Source organism: Salvelinus alpinus, chromosome 8 (assembly GCF_045679555.1).
Source record: "Salvelinus alpinus chromosome 8, SLU_Salpinus.1, whole genome shotgun sequence".
Taxonomy (NCBI): Eukaryota; Metazoa; Chordata; class Actinopteri; order Salmoniformes; family Salmonidae; genus Salvelinus; species Salvelinus alpinus.
In genome coordinates, this window is record NC_092093.1 from 56,146,467 (window position 1) to 56,172,037 (window position 25,571).

General features: G+C 41.4%; 1 protein-coding gene across 11 annotated transcripts in view; it reads left to right on the forward strand.

Moving 5' to 3' along the window:
• The window catches only part of LOC139583304 (microtubule-associated protein 4-like), a 153,603-nt gene extending 140,190 nt beyond the window's left edge, over nt 1-13,413 (forward strand). For all 11 annotated transcript variants that reach the window (XM_071414219.1, XM_071414223.1, XM_071414221.1 and 8 more), the window contains 2 exons: nt 8,445-8,622; nt 9,206-13,413. In XM_071414219.1, coding sequence (XP_071270320.1) covers nt 8,445-8,622; nt 9,206-9,210 — 183 coding nt within the window. In that variant the 3' untranslated portion in view covers nt 9,211-13,413. The remainder of the gene's footprint in view (nt 1-8,444; nt 8,623-9,205) is intronic.
• Nucleotides 13,414-25,571: the final 12,158 nt, after the last annotated feature.

Below are 25,571 nucleotides of genomic sequence, written 5' to 3' on the forward strand. Positions count from 1 at the left end.
TCCTTTAAAACACATCTTACATCCTGCCCATATCCCGTTTCTATCTTATGTTTCCTACTCAGAAAAATTGACATCTTAGCTTGTCCCAAAATAAAATTTAACATTTGACATTTTCTTTTCTGTTGCTTACTATATCGAAACCCCAAAATAAAAACAGTGTTATTGAAAACCTCCCCTACAGCTTTAAACAAAGATTCCAGCATTTCCAATAGAGGTTTTATCCTCTCACACTCCATAAAACAGTGAAAAATTGTTTCTCTTATATTACAAAAAGGACATCCATCTCTAACATCTGAGTTAATAACAGATACAAAAGCATTAACTGCAATGATACCATGTAAAACCCTCCATTGCATATCACCAGTACCCTTTTGTAACGGTGGCTTGTGCAGTGCTCTCCATTCTGGCTTTACCTTATCATCAATGCCCAATTTTACCCTCCATGGAGTGTCTTTTCTATTTTTCAATTTATCTTTATTCAACACCTTGACACACCCCCTATACAAGTCCTTCCCATTCACCTCATCCAAACTCACCTCCTCCAACCCTCTCAAATCCAGCAATAACACCTTTCTTTCTGACTCTGGGATATTTGGTGTAATCCCTAGTCTTGGAAATGAGACGTCTTCATCTTGTATATTCTTCTTGTGGTTACTAAGCATACCCCACTCTTCCGCTGACAGAGCCTTCCTGCAGCTCCTCAACATTTGTCCGACAATCCTTTCCGACCTCATCCCCAAATGTTCAGCCACCCGTCTTCCATCCATTAAGGCGGGCCCAGCCATGGCCATTAACTGTTTTAAGGTGATTATTTTGCCCTTCACCAGAATCTTGGAGAAATGTGGAACAGCTGCAGTTGTACAATCCAGTCTTGCCCCATACACCAGAGGTTCCTCCAACAGCCAATGCACTGACTCCGCTGAATTTCGTCTGGACACCTTCATTATGCTCCACACTCTGAGAAGGCCTCTGTAAAACGGAGGTACTCCCTCCCTAGAAATCTGTCTACTATCAACCAGAAATAAAGCCTTCTTTAATCCTAATCCTCCAACCCTCTGTAATACAAGACCTGCCACCCCTCTCCACACCACATTTTCCGGTCCATAAAGCAACCTTTGAATAAACTGAAACCGGAAAGCAGCAGCTCTACTAGCAAGATGTACAAGACCTTGTCCCCCCTCCTCTTTTGATAAATACAAAACACTTTGTGGAACCCAGTGATATTTATCCCAAAAGAAATCCACAATAATTGCCTGTATCTTAGCCAGAAGGCCAGATGGTGGTTCTAAAACTGACAACCGATGCCACAGTGCAGAGGCAATCACATTGTTAACTATAATAGTGCGCCCCCTATATGACATACGAGATAATAACCAACGCCATCTCCTCATCCTCCCTTCCACCATTTCAACCACCCCACTCCAATTTTTTTCCATAGTCCCCTCATCTCCTAGGTACACTCCAAGATACTTAAAACCTCCCTTACACCATTCTAGCCCCCCTGGCAAAACCATGATCCCTCCAGCCCATTTTCCAATCTGTAAAGCACAACTCTTTTCCCAATTTACCTTTGCAGAGGATATTCCCCTAAAACGATCAACCATTATACTCAAACTATCCACCTCCGCTTGATTTTTCACTAACACAACTACATCATCAGCATAGGCTGAGAGACGAATAGAAGGAATATCCTCTGAAAGGTACACCCCTTCAATGCGACTTCTAATGCTATTTAGTAGTGGCTCTATAGCAATGGCATACAACATCCCTGACAAAGAACATCCCTGCCTAATACCTCTACACACTTTAAAAGGAGCACTCAAACCACCGTTAACTTTCAATACACTTTCAATGTCACCATATATCACCTTTATCATGGCAATAAAACCCGAGCTGAACCCAAACGCCTCAAGCGTGTGCCATAAATATTTATGTTCAACTCGGTCAAATGCCTTTTCCTGATCAATTGAAATTAGACCAGCATCCAACCCAATAGCCTTAGAGACGTCCAAAAAAATCACGAATCAGAGAAATGTTATCCCCTATCTGCCTGCCAGGAACACAGTAGGACTGGTCCGTATGTATGATTTGCCCCATCACCTCCCTCAGCCTGTTGGACAAAGCCTTTGACAATATCTTATAATCAGTGCACAATAAAGCCACCGGCCTCCAGTTCTTCACCTCCCTAGGGTCACCCTTTTTGGGCAGTAGGGTGAGGACAGCCCTTCTGCAGCTTATTGGTAGTAACCCTCCGGTTAAACTATCATTAACTACTGCTAGCCAATCCTCTCCCAACATAGCCCAAAAAGACTTAAAAAAGTCAACTGGAAGCCCATCAATGCCTGGTGCCCTTCCATTTTCCATGCCTTTTAATGCAGTGTATAACTCCTGCAAAGACAATGGTTGCTCAAGCTCAACCTGAGCTTCTGCAGCCACCTTTGGGAGCCCATCAAAGAACTGCTGTGTCACTGTTTTATCCTCTTTGTACTCACACTTATAGAGCTCAGCATAGAACTCTACTGCCCTCTTTCTAATTTCACTAGGGCTAGTGAGCTCTTGTCCAACAGCTGATTTGAGACAATGAATAATTTTTCTTTGTCCATTCTTTTTCTCTAAACCAAAGAAAAACTTGGATGAGGCATCCATTTCAGATATTCCCTGAAACTTACTTCTCACCAATGCCCCCTGTGCTCTGATACCCAGCAGGTCTGCCAATGCAGCTTTTCTCCTCTTGAGGGCCTGAGTATGGCCTCGATCTCCTGTGGTCTCAACCAACGTCATGAGTTCCACTATTTCAAACTCTAAGGCTTTCATTGATCTGGTGATATCCTTGGTGACATTCCTCGTGTATTGATTACAGAATTGTTGAATCTGGATTTTCCCTATATCCCACCACTGTTGAAGTGATACAAAACTGGCCTTTTGAGACCTCCACCTCTCCCAGAAAAAACTGAAACATTTCCTGAAGTGAGCATCACTCAATAAAGTTATATTAAAATGCCAGTATGCACTTTTGGGTTTTACATCATTAATGAACACCACCTCTGTTATTAAACAATGATCAGAAAATCCCACTGGGGTTATCACACTTGATTTACAGACCTGAGATTGATGCTCAAAACAATAAAACCTATCTAACCTAGCCATAGAGATGATGTTCTCTCTCACATGCGCCCAGGTGTACTGCCTTGTTCCTCCATGTTGACTCCGCCAAATATCACACAGTTCATGTGTTACAATGAGGCGTTTTAAAAAAGTCCTTGAGGCTATATGAGGTTCTTGGTGATTTCTATCTAAATCGCTGACTGTGCAGTTAAAATCCCCAGCAATAAATAAATAATCTTCTTTATTACATTTCTCAATGGTATTTGATAATGTCTCTAAAAAACATACCCTCTCAACTGTCACCACTGGGGCATATACATTTATCAGACACATAGTGATGTTTTCATACCTTGCTCTAACTTTTAATAACCTCCCCTCAACTATGTCTTCAACCTCATAAGACAAAGGCAAAAACCCTTTTGAGAACAAAATAGCCACACCCCCACTTTTTGAGTTTTTATGACTACACACCACTATCCCCCCCCACTCCTGTTGCCACAACTTCATTTTCCAAATTACTATGCGTTTCTTGTAGAAAAATTATGTCACTTCCCTTTCCCCTAATTAACTCATACACCATGGCTCTTTTTTTACCATCTCTTGCCCCATTTACGTTTAAAGAAGAAATCTTAAAACTGCTCATGGATGAAAAAAATATACAGAGGATGATACAGCCACCACATCTCTTTACAGATTTAAAACTGCAACTGAACTCTTTCATTTTCTTTCGAATTTACATCACTTATCACTCTCGTGACCACTTTCTTGAGTCTAGCAATTTCAGGGCTTTTCAACCCTCCTCCTGTAATTTTTGACATCAGAAACTTTGCTGATTCAATAAACAATTCACTTTCAGGGAAAAAATCAGTTACATTGTAATCCTGCATATATTTCTTCCCTTTTGTCAACTTCAGAAATTGACGTATCTTCTCAATCCCATACCTCCCTTCCACCCCATTTGTCTCGCTATATTGTTGTGACGCGTCAGATGACTCACTCTCGCTATCCTCCCCAGAAGAAAACTCCACCATCTCTACCACTTGTTCATCTTCAACTGATTTATCACTCTCTACCTTTCTCTTAGAACTAAACCCTTCACCCCCCCTTACATTCTTCCTTTTACTCCTCGGTATTTTGAAAACATCTGCTTCTTTTTCCGTTATTTCAATCTCCTCTTGCACTCCAATTTCATTTTCCAGCACCACCTCAGCGACGGCAGTCGCAATCTCACCACCTGTTTCCCCTCCCTCTTTGTTCTGATCTACCACAATTTCCACCTTATCCACAATGCCTTCTTCTCCTACTTTTCCAACCACATCTGCCCACCTTCTCCCTTCCCCTGCACCCTTAGCATTTTCATCCCTTCGCGGTGGTGCGTTATTTGCACCAGCACTATAACTACTACCGGTCTCAGCGCGCTCATTCTCGGGACAACTGCGCACCAAATGCCCCTCTCTTCCACAGCCAAAGCATTTCATTGATTCAGTCGAAGCGTAAAATACATAATCAAATCCATCAATCTTAAAACTGAATGCTAAATTCAGTTCATCTACGTCCTTTTTTAAAATCATATGCACTTGTCTCCTATGAGACACGACATGTTTCAGCAACGGAGATTTGCATCCAAAAAGAACTTTCTTAATTGTTGATACGATTTGACCATGACGAGATAACTCTCGCTCCAACACTTCATATCTAACAAAAGGTGGCACGTTAGAAAGTATCACTTTTTTCGCCGGATTCATAAGCGGAAATACCTGCGTCTGTGTCTCCCGCAACACAACACCCGTCTCGACTATTTTATTCACCTTTTCAATAGAATCTAAGAAGATCACTACAGCGCTATTCATCCTTGAGGCTGATTTGATGCTATCATACCCAATGATAGCACCCACAGCCAGGCTACATTCTTCTACTGAACACCCGGCCGCCGCTGGAATCTTTACTCCATGCCTCCAACTAAGTTTTTCAAACTCTACACTTCCGCGAGTGGCCATTTCAACCAGCCCCACCCTCTGGTTGTGCCCTCGCGAAAAGAAAAAAAAACAACCTCAACGATCCCACCACCCTTATACGTGCTTAATGATAGTTAAACAATATACCCTTAAAACAACTAAACTAATCAATATATATATACAGTGAGGGAAAAAAGTATTTGATCCCCTGCTGATTTTGTACGTTTGCCCACTGACAAAGAAATGATCAGTCTATAATTTTAATGGTAGGTTTATTTGAACAGTGAGAGACAGAATATCAACAAAAAAATCCAGAAAAACGCTTGTCAAAAATGTTATGAATTGATTTGCATTTTAATGAGGGAAATAAGTATTTGACCCCTCTGCAAAACATGACTTAGTACTTGGTGGCAAAACCCTTGTTGGCAATCACAGAGGTCAGACATTTCTTGTAGTTGGCCACCAGGTTTGCACACATCTCAGGAGGGATTTTGTCCCACTCCTCTTTGCAGATCTTCTTCAAGTCATTAAGGTTTCGAGGCTGACGTTTGGCAACTCGAACCTTCAGCTCCCTCCACAGATTTTCTATGGGATTAAGGTCTGGAGACTGGCTAGGCCACTCCAGGACCTTAATGTGCTTCTTCTTGAGCCACTCCTTTGTTGCCTTGGCCGTGTGTTTTGGGTCATTGTCATGCTGGAATAGCCATCCACGACCCATTTTCAATACCCTGGCTGAGGGAAGGAGGTTTTCACCCAAGATTTGACGGTACATGGCCCCGTCCATCGTCCCTTTGATGCGGTGAAATTGTCCTGTCCCTTTAGCAGAAAAACACCCCCAAAGCATAATGTTTCCACCTCCATGTTTGACGGTGGGGATGGTTTCTTGGGGTCATAGGCAGCATTCCTCCTCCTCCAAACACGGCAAGTTGGGTTGATGCCAAAGAACTCCATTTTGGTCTCATCTGACCACAACACGTTCACCCAGTTGTCCTCTGAGTCATTCAGATGTTCATTGGCAAACTTCAGACGGGCATGTATATGTGCTTTCTTGAGCAGGGGGACCTTGCGGGCGCTGCAGGATTTCAGTCCTTCACGGCATAGTGTGTTACCAATTGTTTTCTTGATGACTATGGTCCCAGCTGCCTTGAGATCATTGACAAGATCCTCCTGTGTAGTTCTGGGCTGATTCCTCACCGTTCTCATGATCATTGCAACTCCACGAGGTGAGATCTTGCATGGAGCCCCAGGCTGAGGGAGATTGACAGTTCTTTTGTGTTTCTTCCATTTGCGAATAATCACAGAAACTGTTGTCACCTTCTCACCAAGCTGCTTGGCGATGGTCTTGTAGCCCATTCCAGCCTTGTGTAGGTCTACAATCTTGTCCCTGACATCCTTGGAGAGCTCTTTGGTCTTGGCCATGGTGGAGAGTTTGGAATCTGATTGATTGATTGCTTCTGTGGACAGGTATCTTTTATACAGGTAAGAAACTGAGATTAGGAGCACTCCCTTAAAGAGTGTGCTCCTAGTCTCCGTTCGTTACCTGTATGAAAGACACCTAGGAGCCAGAAATCTTTTTGATTGAGAAGGGGTCAAATACTTATTTCCCTCATTAAAATGCAAATCAATTTATAACATTTTTGACATGCATTTTTCTGGATATTTTTGTTGTTATTCTGTCTCTCACTGTTCAAATAAACCTACCATTAAAATTATAGACTGATAATTTCTTTGTCAGTGGGCAAACGTACAAAATCAGCAGGGGATCAAATACTTTTTTCCCTCACTGTATATATACTGTATATACATACCAAAACCCAATAGAGTGAAAAGAAATTCCATTCGCTCTCACAATCACTTCTGCTTGACGACTCACTCCCAGCATGCACTCCGACGAGAGAGAGAGAGAGAGAGAGAGAGAGAGAGAGAGAGAGAGAGAGAGAGAGAGAGAGAGAGAGAGAGAGAGAGAGAGAGAGAGAGAGAGAGAGAGAGAGAGAGAGAGAGAGAGAGAGAGAGAGAGCAATGGGGGGGAAGCATTGCGTTTAGTTTCTCTGTACTCTTTCCTCACTGTGTTCATAACAACACTTGAAGACGCTGGGAGGTGATTTACTCATGACGGTTGACAGCATGGCTCTCTCTTCATGTGGCACCTCAAGAATCTGCCTCCCTCCTCCCCCATTTCTCCTCCTTGGAGATGTAGGAAGACTGGACCTTCAGGCATAGCAGTTCTAGTCTGAGCAACAGAGAAAGACCGGGGGATGGAAGGAGGGAGTTGGGGTGGAGGAGAGAGAGAAGAGGAGGGGGATGTGCACCCTACAGTGGGGAGATGAGGGGGGAATGAGGGTCAGACACAGACTGATTCCCCCATAAGAGGACATGTGTGACATGAGTGAGGATGACCAAGAGGAGAGGCTGGTAGTACAGGAAGGAACTACTATGGCTCCTCTCCTAGGGACCCTCCACCTTTTTTCCACCCACGTAGGTGGGTAGGGGATGTCTGTGCATCAGCCAGTCCTATCTAGTGTGATGTCGCCTGTCCCCTCAGCCTATCACAGTCCATATTATCAGTCACATGACCACCATTTCAATGGCTGTACCATTCGTCTCTGGCACTGGGAATTAACTTGATCTTTCTACATTGAATAGAGAGTACATAGTTGATAATAAACACACACAACGGGACATGTTCTCAGTTGGTCCTCCATCACGTTCTTTAGGATTTCATCTTATCAATACTTGTATACAGTTGAGAATTGAATGACAGTGAGATACTATAGGTCTATTTCAGAGATGTTGTACTATGCCTGCACATACCTATCATCTTACACAACACTTGACCAGTCCATGTTGACATCATAGTTGTTCTGGTACTCTCTGTGGTTTAGGTAGGAACATTTCCTTTGAATGAAAATGGTGAAAAATACCCCAAGGGTTTAATGGGTTTGAAATATATTGAAATACAAATACATTTACCAAACTATCTAAATTCCCCTGGATTTTGTCATTGATCCCTTCCATTGTAGTCTTTTTGTGAAATAGAGACACATGATTTATGGACCCTGACATACCGTACTCCTAAACCCCAGTCTAAAGATTCATATTATTATTATTCCTATTGTTAAATATAGCTGAAGGTTATATTCCTCATCTAATATTTTTGATTTAATATAAGCTCTTTATTTTCCACTTGATTTGATACCGTTAAACCACTCACCCTGGTACTGCAATAGCTTTAATGAGTTTCTTACCATTTGAAGACAACGTCAGTGCCTGCCATGTTTTCTTTGAGTACTCTTTTTGTTATTATCCCACTTGTCCTACTGTACACACACTGAAACCCCTGTTCCACTGCCCCAGCTGACACCCTGCCACTGTGTTTGTTTCTAGGCTGAGGGGGCCCAGGAGATAGCAGAGGGGAATGAGGTTCCCCCCAGTGATACCCCAGTTCCAGCCACGGTGCCAGGACAGGCAAGCAGCCCCTCCCGGGAGAATGGGGTGAAGGAGGACGCCCCCTGCCAGGGCCTCCAGGACCCCCAGGGCCTGGACTCAAGCATCCCTGAGACAAGTAAGTAGAGAGGGGATGTCTGGTCTGGAGAGGGGCCTTTTGAAGTTGGAATACAAAAGGAGCAGAGAGGGTCATTATTTAATTTCTACATGAAGTCCCTGACCTTCACATGACCTTTTACTTGTTTTCTACAGGCTTCTAATTCTTCTTTGTGTTATCCCTCTACCCTCTTCATCTCAACATCTCCTGTCCCACACTCCTCTCTCCTTCTCTCCTCTCTCACCTTCTCTCTTCTCTCTCTCTCCTCTCTCTCTTCTCTCTCTCTCCTCTCTCCTCTCTCTCCTCTCTCACCTTCTCTCTCTCCTCTCTCACCTTCTCTCTCTCCTCTCTCATTCTCTCTCCTCTCTCCTTCTCTCCTCTCTCTCCTTCTCTCTTCCCCCTCCCCTCTCTTCTTCTCTCCTCCCTCTCCTCTCTCTTCTTCACTCCTCTCTTCTTCTCTCCTCTCTATCCTTCTCTCCTTCTCTCCTCTTCTCTCCTTCTCTCCTCTCTCTCCTTCTCTCCTCTCTTTCTTCTCTCCTTCCATCCTCTCTCTCCTCTCTCCTTCTCTCCCCTTCTCTCCTCTTTCCTTTTCTTCCTGCTACAGATTGAGTCTTTCAAACTCAACTTCTGCGAGAACGCCTGCTCTCGCACGGATCACGGCGCCGACATCATAACCTGGCCAGCCCCAGACAACAGCCCCTCACACCTGCAACCCAGTGTCTCTCTCAATGACTTCCTGGCCTCCGCCGGCTACCCCTGCTGCCCCCAACCCCCTCCCTCTTCCCCCCGTCGGGGCATGGGGCAACGGCAGACTAGCAGGACTCGGATCATGACCCTCAACCCCACACCCCAGTTCCAAACACCTCTCCCTTCCTATGATCTCATTCATGTATCATGTTATTCCGCCTACCCTGCACTACCTACCTACCGCTGTCCTGTTCCCATTGGCTGAGCTGACATTGTATATACAGTAGAACAAGCTTCAGGCAGGGTGGGATATCAATGGGAGGGGAACGGAGGCTTGCCATGTTCTCTCGGATTTGTCTGGTTGTGCTAATCTTGTATTAATGTGCTCGGAGGACTTTCCTAGGATCATGGTTTTCCGTTGGTCCCTCTGATCAGGTGATGGGCTGTGTATATGAACCTTTTCCTTCCTGGCTTTCTGACAACAGCGCTCATTTTAGATCATGTTTCCTGGTCTCTACAAGAGCAGAACATGGCAGTCGCAGCATACAGTAGCAGACGCCAGTCATGTCCAGTATTACAGTACGTACTAGTGCCGTTTTAGTGAGAGAGTAATCTACCAGGCAACAGCGGCCTTGAACAAACCTGTTTGCTTCGTACAGACACCCCCATAGACACTACCCAATGGGAAACCCTCCTAGACTCACCTGTGTGTTACGTACGCAGAGTAATATGTGTGTAACACCCCTTTACTTGTGAGCATGTAGGGCTGCCGTGTGTTCCCAATAACCATTGATTATTCACTCAGTATTCACTAACCATCGACTCACTCACTGGTTCACCTCCCTCCTCTCTTCACTGTCCATCATCAGAGCATTTGAAACTAGTAGACTGTTTGAACACTAGGCTATTTAACTCTCTTTAATCTCTGTGTTTGTGATGGTGTGTTTGAGTGAATTCTGCTGTAACAATGAGCTGTGGTGTTCTGTTCTGTTTACTTTCTATCTCTCTCTCTCTCTCTCTCTCTCTCTCGACTTTGGTTTATTTTCCTCATCTGTTTTGGTAGAAGGTTTTCCTCATCGTTTCCTTCTTTATTTGTATTCTTTCTCGTACAAGCAATACGCTGGATGGTCTGTTTACCGTTAGGACTCTTCTTGAATACACGCAAACGTTTTTTCTTTCTTGAAACAAATGCGCACGGTCATGAAGACGCAACTCTGTTTCGGGCTTTGAGACCGAGGAAGCATGTCGGGAATGTGAGGAGGGAGATGAAGACAAATACGGATAAAACAGAGAGACAACGAACACTGAGGCGTAGTGAAAGACGTGTCCACTTCAGTGTGTTAAAACAACAATGTGATGGCAGGGGAACATTCGATGTTCAGAACAGTTTGCGCATATAATATGCCAACATTTTGACTTTTTGCGCATATTATATGCACAAACTGTTCTGAACATTGAATGTTCCACTGTCAGAATAGTAGTCTGGGAAAGTTCAAGAAAGTAGAGTTTGGAAGCTTTTATTTTGAATACAGTACAAGGGACTTGTGTGAAGATTAGTTATTTGAAGGGAAGGGTCTTGGAAATTGGTGGAGCTGTGTGTCTTGTACGTGCCTCCTGTCCTGTTTACCTGAAACTGGGATGGTACTCGGGCTGGAAGCTCAAGCTGATGGGCCCTTGTCCCTGGAGAGTAACAGACCCGCCAAGACGCCTGGTGGCTCTGTAGTCTGATTAGGATTGACAAGGATTCTATTTTGTAACTAATCCTTGTTGTTGTTCCATTTCAGCTCTTTTCTGAGGGTTCTGGTCAGGTGATTTTGGACAGTTATAAGTGGACTAGCTGAAGGACTTCTTTTGTCAGGCTATTGGCAGTGGAACATTCGATGTGGCTTATTGTACATGTAGCAATGTATCCAACGATTGCCTCCAATTGCTTTTTTTAGTGCATGGCCAGGTAATATCATACCCAGAGCAGAAAGCCTATGTGCATTATGACTTGCAGTGTTGTGGTTCAGTATATTTGTCCTTGGGGGCAAATCATAGTCAGTGGTTTATCTTTCCTTATTATTGCGTTCTTTGCTTTAGACAGTGGGCAGGAACAAAATCAGAGGCTGTCCATTTTGCCTGAAAATTCTATTGCAGTTTGGTATATAATTCAGCTATAAGTTCATCGTGTTTATTTGTGTTGTACTCAAAATGAGCACAGAACATTGAGTAATGTTTTTGAGTAATGATCCCCCCCCCCCCCCAAATTCAAGTCAAAATGTAGACCTCCTAAAAGTAGCACCAACACTCCAAAATGTGCAAGAATAATACAACCGACATTTTTAATATCCTCTTAAATCAGAGGTATGGAAACTATTAAAAGCACCTTAAAGGCTTGAATATATCAAAGAGGATTCACTGTGATGGAAATCTGTATTTGATTGAAGGTAGAGCTATCCCTGGATATGTCTGCAATGCATAAGGGCCACTTAACGAACACAGTTAAGGAGCTTTGCACTCTCCTGTACAGCATAGAACTGTATTTCATCTTGATGGCCTCCCATTTTGCTCCTAGGACCACCATGAAATATTGTTTGAGGGTAACAATCTTTTGAGATGTGTGGAATAATCCCCAGAGCCAAATGTTTTAAGAAAATAGACTATACATTTTATTGTTATCAACAATATTTAATTTAGAAATTCTATAGGTTTCTAGATATTGATATTTGAGCGGTTTGTCGTGCATCAGAGGAGCGTCTGCTGAGGTGGATCGTAGTTTGGCCTCTGGTGCCACGTTCCTCGTCTGATGGGGACATTTCCTCCTTGTGCCTGTCCACAACCACTTTCACCCCTGGTCTTCATGTTCTCTTTGAGATCGCACGCGGTTGTTTAGGAATATAGATTTAGACTGTTTATACACTATTTCGCCACAGCATCAAAAACAATATGAAAACAACAATTGGGGGGGGGGGGGGGGGGGTGTAATAAGGATGTTAAGTATAACTTTTATGTTCATCTACCTTGAACAGATTTAATGGTAATGAGTCATATTAATTATTATTATTATTGAGCAAGTCTACCTTTTTTCCAAGAAAAGGGCTGCTAAAGTGAAAGAATGTTCTGGAGATTTAGTGTACTAAAGAAACAACACTTTTTCTATGTGTATTTATCTTGTGTATTTATCTTGTGTTCCCATTGGTGCGTGGTGGTGGTGTCAGTGGGGGAGTGTTAGAGGGCTTATGGAAGGTATAGCGGGGTCTGGTCCAGTTTGTGCATTGCTGTCTATTGAACAGCCTTTCTTTCACAAATTGTAAGAGTTTTGTTAACTTTCACATAACCTTTGTCCATCCCCACAACCCCAATCTTAAGAAATTAAAATACTGTTATTTACAGGAAGACCTTTTTAGATGTGATTTTGACATTGTAGGATACAGTGACGACCTCGCGTTGATTTGAAAACAAGATACATGTAACATGAAAGGGATTGAAACTAATATGTATGAATTGCACTGTATAACATACCGTTACAAAATGCGTGGAAGAGGGATTAGAAATCAGAGTTTGTATCGGTCATTTAGTAACATTGCTCCCCTCGCCCTCCACACACACACACACACACACACACACACACACACACACACACACACACACACACACACACACACACACACACACACACACACACACACACACACACACACACACACACACACACACACACACACACACACACACACACACACACACACACACACACACACTGCCCTGGAGTATAATGGAAAGCTCCACGTCCTAACACACATTTGTGTAAGACTAACAGCAGCTGTCAGGTTTGGCTTGTGTTGTACTTAGAGCTCTCCAGTGATGCAACAATGAGCTCCATAGATCTGCTTCTAGCTGTTAGTTCACACAAAGTGTACTAATAGAAAACCACTATTTAAGAGCAGAAACAATTGGGATGTGTTAGGATGACTTATGTCAGTTGCAGAATTTGTCATTGGTGCAGATTTAATTTTGTCTTGATTTTTGTTTTTCATTCATTTAGAATTTATTTTTGGGTTTTGAAAGAAGTGTTTGTTGTGGTTAATTATTCATTAGTGATGTGATTATTAAAAATGTAATAAAATACAAATGTTTAAGATATTGTGCTTGCCTTTTGATTAATTACGTAATCCTCTCTGCCACAGATGAGCCATACATTTTGACACATTCCCTTTGGAGAATTACTTAATGAGGCATGATAACATTGTTGATTATGACTGCAATTGATTAGTGAAGAACAGCGAAATGGTATTGTAGAAGTGAGTCCTATCTGTCGGAAGACAATCTCACATTAACTATGGGGGCTAGGTGCTGAGGAGTATTTTCCATGTTAATACAGGAGTAATAAAGGCCTAGTGTGTATGCTAGTGCATGACAGCAATATTTGGAGTTGACTGGAGCTGAACAATTTTAAATTAAAGTAACTGTCTTTTTGTGTGACCGCAAAGAAACATTATTGGCTTTGGGGAAAACTGTTGGCCTATAATCGGCCAATAAATGTCAGCTATAGTCTCATATACTCTTGTATTTTTGACAAGCAAATCTCCCTATGAGACAATAAATTAATAATTCACTCCTCCACCAAGCAACCTGGATGCAAACGAGGATGATGGGACTAGGCCTCACATGAGAAAAGTCTACCCTCTATTTCCTTTTATAAATATCTGTCTGGTGCACATATAATAAGTCCTTTGTAGTTTTTCGCTTCGATGTAAGCCTAGCCCATACAGAAAAAATATTGGAATATATTTAAATACAATTGAAATATATGTAAATATATTGGGTAATGTATTTATCAAATACATAAATAAATTAACATTAAAATATGTGTGTAAAATACACAGTCACATCTCACAACCTTCTCTAACCTGATGGTAATGCTATTGACCTTTGGCATTAGGTTCACAAAGTGGGCGTTGCATGCAAAAGTTGGATCAAAAAGTGAATTACGTAGCTAGCCTATTATCCTATTCCTTGAGGTATATCTGCTACTTATTAAACATAATAAGACGAAAGAGACATGTGAATCTATAACATATCTGTAAATATATTTTCCAGTGAGCTGTCAATCACAATTTTAAATGTTCCCAAGCCCAATGGAGGGAGATACCTGCCAAAAGGCTGACCGTACGTATCGTTAGGATTGTAAGGAAATACGTACGTAAATTGTTAGGATTGTAAGAAAAGCCATGCGGGAAACTTGAAACGTAAACGTGAAATTTGTGAACATACTAACACCATGTTACGATTACGGACTAACATTTTAGGCTTCAACAAATGTTGTGATGTACAATAATACCTTTCAGAGTTTTTGACAGTTTCATATCAAAACAAAACGTACACCAAACGGACTGTGAGGAGTGCTACGCGAACACGCATAACACAGTATAAAAAAATGGAAGCCAGGGAAACCAGAAAGAGGTATCCTGCACGTTTCAAGTTAAAGTCTCCATTCTCTACTACTCCTCAGTTGACTTCACATTTAGGTAGCTAATGTCATGGATTTGTTTGCGAGTGCAAGTCTAGACAGCACTCGCTGTATTATGCCAACAACAGTGAAGTTTCAGTCCGCTAGGTGTATCTCTACAGCATGGATATATCTCTAGGTGACGTGGACATCCCCATGCCTGCACCTTATCAAAATATGACTAATTCAATATTGCACCATCCCATTCTCTGGGCTCTGTCTGCAAACATAACCAGTAGAATCTACCAGGAATAATGAAACATAACCAGTAGAATCTACCAGGAATAATGAAACATAACCAGTAGTATCTACCAGGAATAATGAATCATAACCAGTAGTATCTACCAGGAATAATGAATCATAACCAGTAGAATCTACCAGGAATAATGAAACATAACCAGTAGTATCTACCAGGAATAATGAATCATAACCAGTAGAATCTACCAGGAATAATGAATCATAACCAGTAGTATCTACCAGGAATAATGAACCATAACCAGTAGTATCTATCAGGAATAATGAATCATAACCAGTAGTATCTACCAGGAATAATGAATCATAACCAGTAGTATCTACCAGGAATAATGAATCATAACCAGTAGTATCTACCAGGAATAATGAATCATAACCAGTAGCAAATGTGGCAGGGCTTGCAAACCATTACAGACTACAAAGGGAAGCACAGACGCGAGCTGCCCAGTGACACGAGCCTACCAGACGAGCTAAATCACTTCTATGCTCGCTTCGAGGCAAGAACATTGAGGCATGCATGAGAGCATGAGAGCAAGCGGTACCGGAGTGCCAAGTCTAGGACAAAAAGACTTCTCAACAGTTTTTACCCCCAAGCCATAAGACTCCTGAACAGGTAATCAAATGGCTACCCGGACTATTTGCATTGTGTGCCCCCCCAACCCCTCTTTTTACACTGCTGCTACTCTCTGTTTATCATATATGCATAGTTACTTTAACTATACATTCATGTACATACTACCTCAATTGGGCCGACCAACCAGTGCTGGCTAACCGGGCTATCTGCATTGTGTCCCGCCCGCCACCCGCCAACCCCTCTTTTACGCTACTGCTACTCTCTGTTCATCATATATGCATAGTCACTTTAACCATATCTACATGTACATACTATCTCAATCAGCCTGACTAACCGGTGTCTGTATGTAGCCTTGCTACTGTATATAGCCTGTATTTTTACTGTTGTTTTATTTCTTTACCAACCTATTGTTCACCTAACACATTTTTTGCACTATTGATTAGAGCCTGTAAGTAAACATTTCACTGTAAGGTCTACACCTGTTGTATTCAGCGCACGTGACAAATAAACTTTGATTTGATTTTTAGTATCTACCAGGAATTAATAATCATAACCCATAGTATCTGCCCGGAATAATGAATCGTATCCAGTAGTATCTACCTTTGATAATGAATCGTAACCAGTAGTATCTACCAGGTAGTCTAGTGGTTAGAGCGTTGGACTAGTAACCGCAAGGTTGCAATATCACATCCCCGAGCTGACAAGGTAAAAAGTATTTCTGCCCCTGAACAAGGCAGTTAACCCACTGTTCACCAGTAGGCCGTCATTGAAAATAAGAATTTGTTCTCAACCGACTTGCCTAGTTAATTAAAGGTTAAAAAAATGAATGAATCATAATCAGTTGTATCTACCAGGAATAATGAATCGTTACCAGGAATAATGAAACAGAATAATAATAGATGTTTGGTGAATCTATTAATTATTTATGACCACTTGTGTAGAATATTTTTATATTTATTTCATTACTCAAAATCTGGCCAACGCATATTCTGTAGGTTAATATGAATTTCAAATATTTTTACATGATTTATATGAATCGGGTCATGAACATATTGACTTTGAAATGAACACGGGAGAGGCTAAACGTCGGCTAAGTCTGGCATAAGCTTATTCCCACACTGTTGCAGTGGTCTTAGGTAGTCTCCGTATAGGCTCTTCCCTCCATCACGACACTGCTGCCCAGTTGAAGAGCTTGTGATCTCCATGCAGCACCATACATCTTCGGAAAAGCAGCCCTCAGAAGATACCCTTCTGGAGGCATGCAGCCATAAAGTCTTTTTACCCTAATGTAGGCCTATTTGCCTACTAGCCAAGTAAAGTGCAGGGCATGCATGACGCGTGCGACGAGTCATTCCAACATATTTGAACATTTAATTCATCATTCATTCAGTTCAGTCAGTCAGTATGTCATCCATTCAGTCATTTGTCTGAGTTGCAATAGGAACTAAATAAAAAAGAATAGAACAGCCTTATCTATTTGTTTATTTAAATCCATGTGTGTATTCAAAATGATCTAAATTCGCCAAAGTTCTTTAGCCTATCACTTGAATAATTCTGTGTTTAATTTAGGCATATCCAATTTAAAAATAGGCCTTCAACTTGTAGGCATTGCAATTTAGACCATCATTTTGGGGACTGGTGTCTTGAGGAATAATTTAAATTTAATTGTGTTTTATAACTGTTTTTATTATAGGGCTCCCCTTAAAAAGAGACCCTAGCTCACAGTCCTCTAAATATATTCTCTAAATAAATGTTAAACAAAATAGTTGTATTTGTATTTATTATGGATCCCCATTAGCTGCTGCCAAGGCAGCTTCACAGTCCCATCTGTTCCATAAGGTGGCTTTTTAAATCTAATTTTACTGCTTGCATCGGTTACTTGATGTGGAATAGAGTTCCATGTAGTCATGGCTCTATATAGTACTGTGTGCCTCCCATAGTCTGTTCTGGACTTGTCGTCTGCAATTATCCTCAGTAATTTTCCATCCAGATTGTCAGACCCCGGTGGCTTGTCATTGTTGATAGACAACAATCAAATTATGCAATTATATGGCCATTGAATAACACACAACAGCATGGCATATGTAGATGGCGGAATAGGCCTAGCCTAAATCATATTTACTTTCTATTTTCCAGCTCAGGTGGTTATTCTAGACAAGGCTCTTCTGTGTCTTTATCATTCTCACACAAGTCATTTGCTGAAGGCCCAAGCCTATACTACACCATCTACTGGTGTAACGTTCTAAAATAAGCTCTAGACTTTTATTTTGGAAATTAAACCAGAAGCTGCAAAGTTACTCTGATATCTGGGCTAGAGTTGCTTGATTGACTAGCTAACTCCAACTAGCTACGTTTGGTTCATGTCTACTGCAGATGCCACATTACTGACAAAAGTTTGTAGGTATAAAAAAGATCTGTAACCGAGTAAAGGGAGACGTAAAGTAAGAAAAAGAAAAAAGATCTCTCTCTCTCTCTATATATACAGTGGGGAGAACAAGTATTTGATACACTGCCGATTTTGCAGGTTTTCCTACTTACAAAGCATGTAGAGGTCTGTCATTTTTATCATAGGTACACTTCAACTGTGAGAGACGGAATCTAAAACAAAAATCCAGAAAATCACATTGTATGATTTTTAAGTAATTAATTTGCATTTTATTGCATGACATAAGTATTTGATCCCCTACCAACCAGTAAGAATTCCGGCTCTCACAGACCTGTTAGTTTTTCTTTAAGAAGCCCTCCTGTTCTCCACTCATTACCTGTATTAACTGCACCTGTTTGAACTCGTTACCTGTATAAAAGACACCTGTCCACACACTCAATCAAACAGACTCCAACCTCTCCACAATGGCCAAGACCAGAGAGCTGTGTAAGGACATCAGGGATAAATTGTAGACCTGTACAAGGCTGGGATGGGCTACAGGACAATAGCCAAGCAGCTTGGTGAGAAGGCAACAACTGTTGGCACAATTATTAGAAAATGGAAGAAGTTCAAGATGACGGTCAATCACCCTCGGTCTGGGGCTCCATGCAAGATCTCACCTCGTGGGGCATCAATGATCATGAGGAATGTGAGGGATCAGCCCAGAACTACACGGCAGGACCTGGTCAATGACCTGAAGAGAGCTGGGACCACAGTCTCAAAGAAAACCATTAGTAACACACTACGCCGTCATGGATTAAAATCCTGCAGCGCACGCAAGGTCCCCCTGCTCAAGCCAGCGCATGTCCAGGCCCGTCTGAAGTTTGCCAATGACCATCTGGATGATCCAGAGGAGGAATGGGAGAAGGTCATGTGGTCTGATGAGACAAAAATAGAGCTTTTTGCTCTAAACTCCACTCGCCGTGTTTGGAGGAATAGAAGGATGAGTACAACCCCAAGAACACCATCCCAACCGTGAAGCATGGAGGTGGAAACATCATTCTTTGGGGATGCTTTTCTGCAAAGGGGACAGGACGACTGCACCGTATTGAAGGGAGGATGGATGGGGCCATGTATCGCGAGATCTTGACCAACAACCTCCTCCCTCAGTAAGAGCATTGAAGATGGGTCGTGGCTGGGTCTTCCAGCATGACAACGACCCGAAACACACAGCCAGGGCAACTAAGGAGTGGCTCCGTAAGAAGCATCTCAAGGTCCTGGAGTGGCCTCGCCAGTCTCCAGACCTGAACCCAATAGAAAATCTTTGGAGGGAGCCGAAAGTCCGTATTGCCCAGCGACAGCCCCGAAACCTGAAGGATCTGGAGAAGGTCTGTATGGAGGAGTGGGCCAAAATCCCTGCTGCAGTGTGTGCAAACCTGGTCAAGAACTACAGGAAACGTATGATCTCTGTAATTGCAAACTAAGGTTTCTGTACCAAATATTCAGTTCTGCTTTTCTGATGTATCAAATACTTATGTCATGCAATAAAATGCAAATTAATTAATTAAAAATCATACAATGTGATTTTCTGGATTTTTGTTTTAGATTCCTTCTCTCACAGTTGAAGTGTACCTATGATAAAAATTACAGACCTCTACATGCTTTGTAAGTAGGAAAACCTGCAAAATTGTCAGTGTATCAAATACTTGTTCTCCCCACTGTATATACCCACAAAATTTAAATGAACAAAAAAAAGTGTATGCTAATTCGTAGTCGTAATATAGTACATTTACAGATCTAATTTAAAGTTTACATTTCACGTTTCACATGGCTTTTCTTATGATCCTAACAATTTACATATTGTAAGAAATTGTATAAGATACTGGTAACTTGTTTTAACCACTTCTCAACATAAGCTATACTTGGCACAACATGTACCCATCCCCCACTATACCCCCACACTTTGTACCCTATTAAGTAACCACAGACCCACACACTCAACCCTCCCCCATGAATAGGGCCTGTGAAAACAAACGCACATGCAGGATGCCTTTGGATGTGACTAGGACAAAGAACTGTGTGAAAAGCCAATGGAATGTCGACATCAGGCCGAACAGGACTACCCACGACCCAGATCGACCAATCGGAAGGCCAGACGACAAGATCAACCTACTTTGCTTGTTGCCTATATAATCTGTATGTACTGTTTAGAGGGCTCTCTTCCGACGATTCCATACGAGTCAGACAGAAGGAGCCGTGCTGCACGATTTACTAAGATATTTTTACATATTAATAAAAGGCCTTATTATATAATAATCCACCTCGTCCTATGTCTCTACTTGATCTCCTGTCTCCAGTAAACGTTTTACTAACAATATGTATTTTCTTACAATCCTAACGATAAGTACATTCAACCTTTCGGCAGCTATCTCCCTCCATAGAGGCCTGCCGAGTCCAACTGACAGAGCGACCGTTACTATTCAAAAAAACTTCTGACGAAGGAGATGAGCAGTCATTACCAAAACATTTCTCATGGAAAATTGCATTTTATTTAATTACATATTCATAACATTGACTTAAAATATATTTCCACCTGGGGTGACAGAGGAAGAAAATAAATTGTTCAGAACTGCTTGCAAGCAAGAGTTTATCGAGCTGGTAACGTTAATGTTAGTTAAAACAGCTAACGTTAGCTTTAACTTACCAGTTGCCACCAACTGCCACCAACTGACCAAGGTAAGAATAATTGTTTTGGAAATATATGTGTTTAGTTAATATGATGTAGGTATTAAATACAATGTAATTGTCAAAGCTAGCTAGTTCATGTTAAATGTTTCCTTGTTAGCAAGTTAGTTATCGTTACATAACATACTTGCACGACTATAGTAACGTTACCCAGGCGGATAGGAGCGTTGTGCCAGTAACGTTAACCGAAAGATTGCTGGATCAAATCCACGAGTTGACAAGGTAAAAATCTGTCTTTCTGCACCTCTGATTCAGAGGGGTTGGGTTAAATGCGGAAGATACATTTAAAAACATGTTTTCGCTTTGTCATTATGGGCTATTGTGTGTAGATTGTTGAGGAATATTTATTTTTAAAATGAGGCTGTAAGGAAGCAAAATGTAGAAACAGTCAAGGGGACTGTGTACTTTCAGAAAGCACTGTATACTGTTAGGGTTGCGTCAATTCAATCTGGTATAAGGACAAGTATGACAATGAGTCACTAATTGTATGCTATGTATTTTTTATTAACTAAGTAATAAATGGGAAATGCAACTTTCGTATATACGGGTTCACTGCACCACCCCGCAGGGTGGAACCGAGAACTGACTTGTTCTTGACAAAGATATTATAATATATACTCATGACAGAGATAGTTCCCGCTTCCGAGCCGGCCTGTCAGAGTAGAGACTGGGCGTGGTTTAGACTCACCCAGCCTATCGTTGGTGTTGGCGCTTAAGCTAGTCCTAGCCTCTTAGCGCATGTGACGTCCCGACGCTGTTGCTGTGTAGATTACGCTCCCTCACCCCAGAGACTGAGGTCAGACAGCTCTGCAATATTGTCTGAGCTATTTGCACCTGTATACAAAGCCCACTGTTCTCGCTCAAGGCTAACCACAGCTTCCCAGCACACTTATCTGGGGCTAACTGTTACTTCCAGCACACACACACAGACACCCAGGCTCCCAGGCCAACAGTTGCTAATATTCAATCACATGTGTTATAGTATTGGGTTATAGTGCATAATTCAGAACCTCACAGATGATCTTCGTGTGCATAGTTTATCTATTATTGTCTACTGTACACCATAGTCAGCAGTCTCCTGATTCACCCCCCTCCCTCTACACCCCTTAACACACACACATTTCACACTGCTGTTCATATCTTATGCCCTTGTACATTGTTGCATACAAAACACATTCTTTGGGTTGCACCCTAACAGTCAGGCTTCTGAGAATATTGTACAATGCAGGTTCACATGAGTCATAAATTCAAACTTTAATGCATAAGATATTTTCTTGTTTATAGTTAGTTAAGCAAGCATGCTAAAAACCTTAAAGAACCCCACAATACGATAATGAAGCAATTATACAATCATACAATCAATTTGACTTTATTTTTTACCAATCTAACGCCATAACAACATAATAGTAATTAATTATTTGAATGGTAAATCTCTATTGATAAACTGGGTAAATCAAGTTGTAGTCTAGGCCTATTAACAATACAGGTGAATGCATATGTGACCAGATGCCTCCATTCGGTCTTATGTAGCAAAATTAGAATTGGTGTTTTTTACATTCGATAAAAGTAGAGACCCAGAACTAGAAAATGGTATATCATGCACTGCAGTTGAGGAACAATGTAATTAAAAGTTGATGAACTTGTAACCCCACAGAAGAGCTACTGGAGAACTCTTGTGTGTCTACACCCATTCAGAATCAAAAACAGAAAGTGTCCAGATAAAAATATTTTATAAATATTTTATTATTATTATTATTAGAAGATTCTTACCCAGACACACTTGTCTAAATGTATGGGTCATGTGAAAGAAATGGTCTCTATTGTCTAGACATGTACACATGTTCATGAAATACAATAGATGGCCTTAATCACCCTCAAGACACACCTGGCTAACTTGATAGGTCATTAAATCATCAGGGATGCAAACTAGTCACCTTTCAGCGAAATTCGCCGTTTTGATTCCAAAATAGGTGACCTACGTGATTCGTGTAGATACGATGAGAAAAGTTTAGGCGGGGGGTCTTTGGATCACTACTGGCAGTATGCGAACGAGACAGCATCAGCACGCGTTGAAAGAGCGGAGAGTGGAATGGCATGGCAGTTTACCAGCTACAGCAGCGCGTCCCCTGAATGATAACGAAGAGGTAGGTGAGAAGCCTGACCACGGAGACAGGAGTGAGGAAGCGTACTTCATGAGCTGTAACCGAAAACAACTGGCATTTGGAAAGTTTGAGGTGAGGGAGAAAGTGTGGTGGAACAAGTATTGTTAGCATTGTTATGTATCTTGCTACAGTAGCTGGATCGTATTCTCCGTTAGCTAGCCAGAGAAATGTTGAGCAACATTAGCCAATTTAACTGATCAAATCATTTAGTTTATGATGTGAAAATTAGCTAACAGCTAACGTTACAACTAGAGGTTGAACGATTATGATTTTTCAACGCCGATACAGATTATTGGAGGACCAAAAATGCCGATACCGATTAATCGGCCAGTGACAGTTACAACAATACTGAATGAACACTTATTTTAACTTAATATAATACATCAATAAAATCAATTTAGCCTCAAATAAAATGAAACATGTTCAATTTGGTTTAAATAATGCAAAAACAAAGTGTTGGAGAAGAAAGTAAAAGTGCAATATGTGCCATGTAAAAAAGCTAACGTTTAAGTTCCTTGCTCAGAACATGAGAACATATGAAAGCTAGTGGTTCCTTTTAACAGGAGTCTTCAATATTCCCAGGTAAGAAGTTTTAGGTTGTAGTTATTATAAGAATTATAGGACAATTTCTCTCTATACGATTTGTATTTCATATACCTTTGACTATTGGATGTTCTTATAGGCACTTTAGTATTGCCAGTGTAACAGTATAGCTTCCGTCCCTGTCTTCACCCCTACCTGGGCTCGAACCAGGAACACATCGACAACAGCCTCCCTCGAAGCAGCGTTACCCATCGCTCCTCAAAAGCCGCAGCCCTTGCAGAGCAAGGGGAACAACCACTCCAAGTCTCAGAGCGAGTGACGTTTGAAACGCTATTAGTGCGCACCCCGCTAACTAGCTAGCCATTTCACATCGGTTACACCAGCCTAATCTCGGGAGTTGATAGGCTTGAAGTCATAAACAGCTCAATGCTTGAAGCACAGCGACGAGCTGCTGGCAAAATACACGAAAGTGCTGTTTGAATGAATGCTTACGAGCCTGCTGGTGCCTACCATCGCTCAGTCAGACTGCTCTATCAAATCATAGACTTAGTTATAACATAACACACAGAAATACGAGCCTTAAGTCATTAATATGGTCGAATCCGGAAACTATCACCTCGAAAACAAGACGTTTATTCTTTCAGTGAAATACGGAACCGTTCCGTATTTTATCTAACGGGTGGCATCCATAGTCTAAATATTCCTGTTACATTGCACAACCTTCAATGTTATGTCATAATTACGTAAAATTCTGGCAAATTAGGCGGCCCAAACTGTTGCATATACCCTGACTCTGCGTGCAGTGAACGCAAGAGAAGTGACACAATTTCACCTGGTTAATATTGCCTCCTAACCTGGATTTCTTTTAGCAAAATATGCAGGTTTAAAAATATATACTTCTGTGTATTGATTTTAATAAAGGCATTGATGTTTATGGTTAGGTACAGTCGTGCAACGATTGTGCTTTTTTCGCAAATGCGCTTTTGTTAAACCATCCCCCGTTTGGCGAAGTTGGCTGTCTTTGTTAGGAAGAAATAGTATTCACAGAGTTCGCAACGAGCCAGGTTAGCGGGCAATATTAACTAAATATTCAGGTTTAAAAATATATACTTGTGTATTGATTTTAAGAAAGGCGTTGATGTTTATGGTTAGGTACACATTGGAGCAAGATAGTCCTTTTTCGCGAATACGCACTGCATCGATTAGATGCAACGCAGGACACGCTAGGTAAACTAGTAATATCATCAACCATGTGTAGTTAACTAGTGATTATGATTGATTGATTGTTTTTTATAAGATAAGTTTAATGCTAGCTAGCAACTTACCTTGGCTTCTTACTGCATTCGCGTAACAGTCTCCTCGTGGAGTGCAATGTAATCAGCTGGTTAGAGCGTTAGACTAGTTAACTGTAAGTTTGCAAGATTGAATCCCCGAGCTGACAAGGTAAAAATCTGTCATTCTGCCCCTGAACAAGGCAGTTAATCCACCGTTCCTAGGCCGTCATTGAAAATAAGAATGTGTTCTTAACCGACTTGCCTAGTTAAATAAAGGATAAATAAAGTTAACAAACTAACTAGAGTACTATCGGTGAACTAATGTTTTCCCTCTACAGTATGTGGTTAATTTTCAGAATGAGAGAATTAGGTGAAAATGAGGCGTTGCTTGTTAAACAAGGGGATTCAGGGATCAAGTGTAGCTGGAGCTGGGCCTGGCTTAAGATGGATGCCACTATAGAGGTGAAAGGAACACCACACACTTTCCTTCCTTCTCACTTCTTCAATACAGTGGATAAAAAGGGGTATGCCAGGTGTACTCTCTGCCTGAAAGAGATCAATTATGCCAACAAAGGGTATCATGCTCTACTGGCACATTGTAGAACAGATGTCCACAGGCACAACGTGTACGATGTAATAATGTGCAGTGTAGCCCAAATATATTGTTTTTGTTGTGTTGAACTTGACAGTAACACGTGAGTGAGAGGGGATTATTACATTTTTTACTCTGTGAATGTTATTTTTGCACACATGTAGCCTTGTGCACTTGATCGACGTCTACTATAGTGGCCACTATAATAGAGCAAAAATAGAATGCCTGTTTGTTTCATTCTATTTCTACTTTAAGATGTTTTTTTCACAAGTGCAATATTTAATT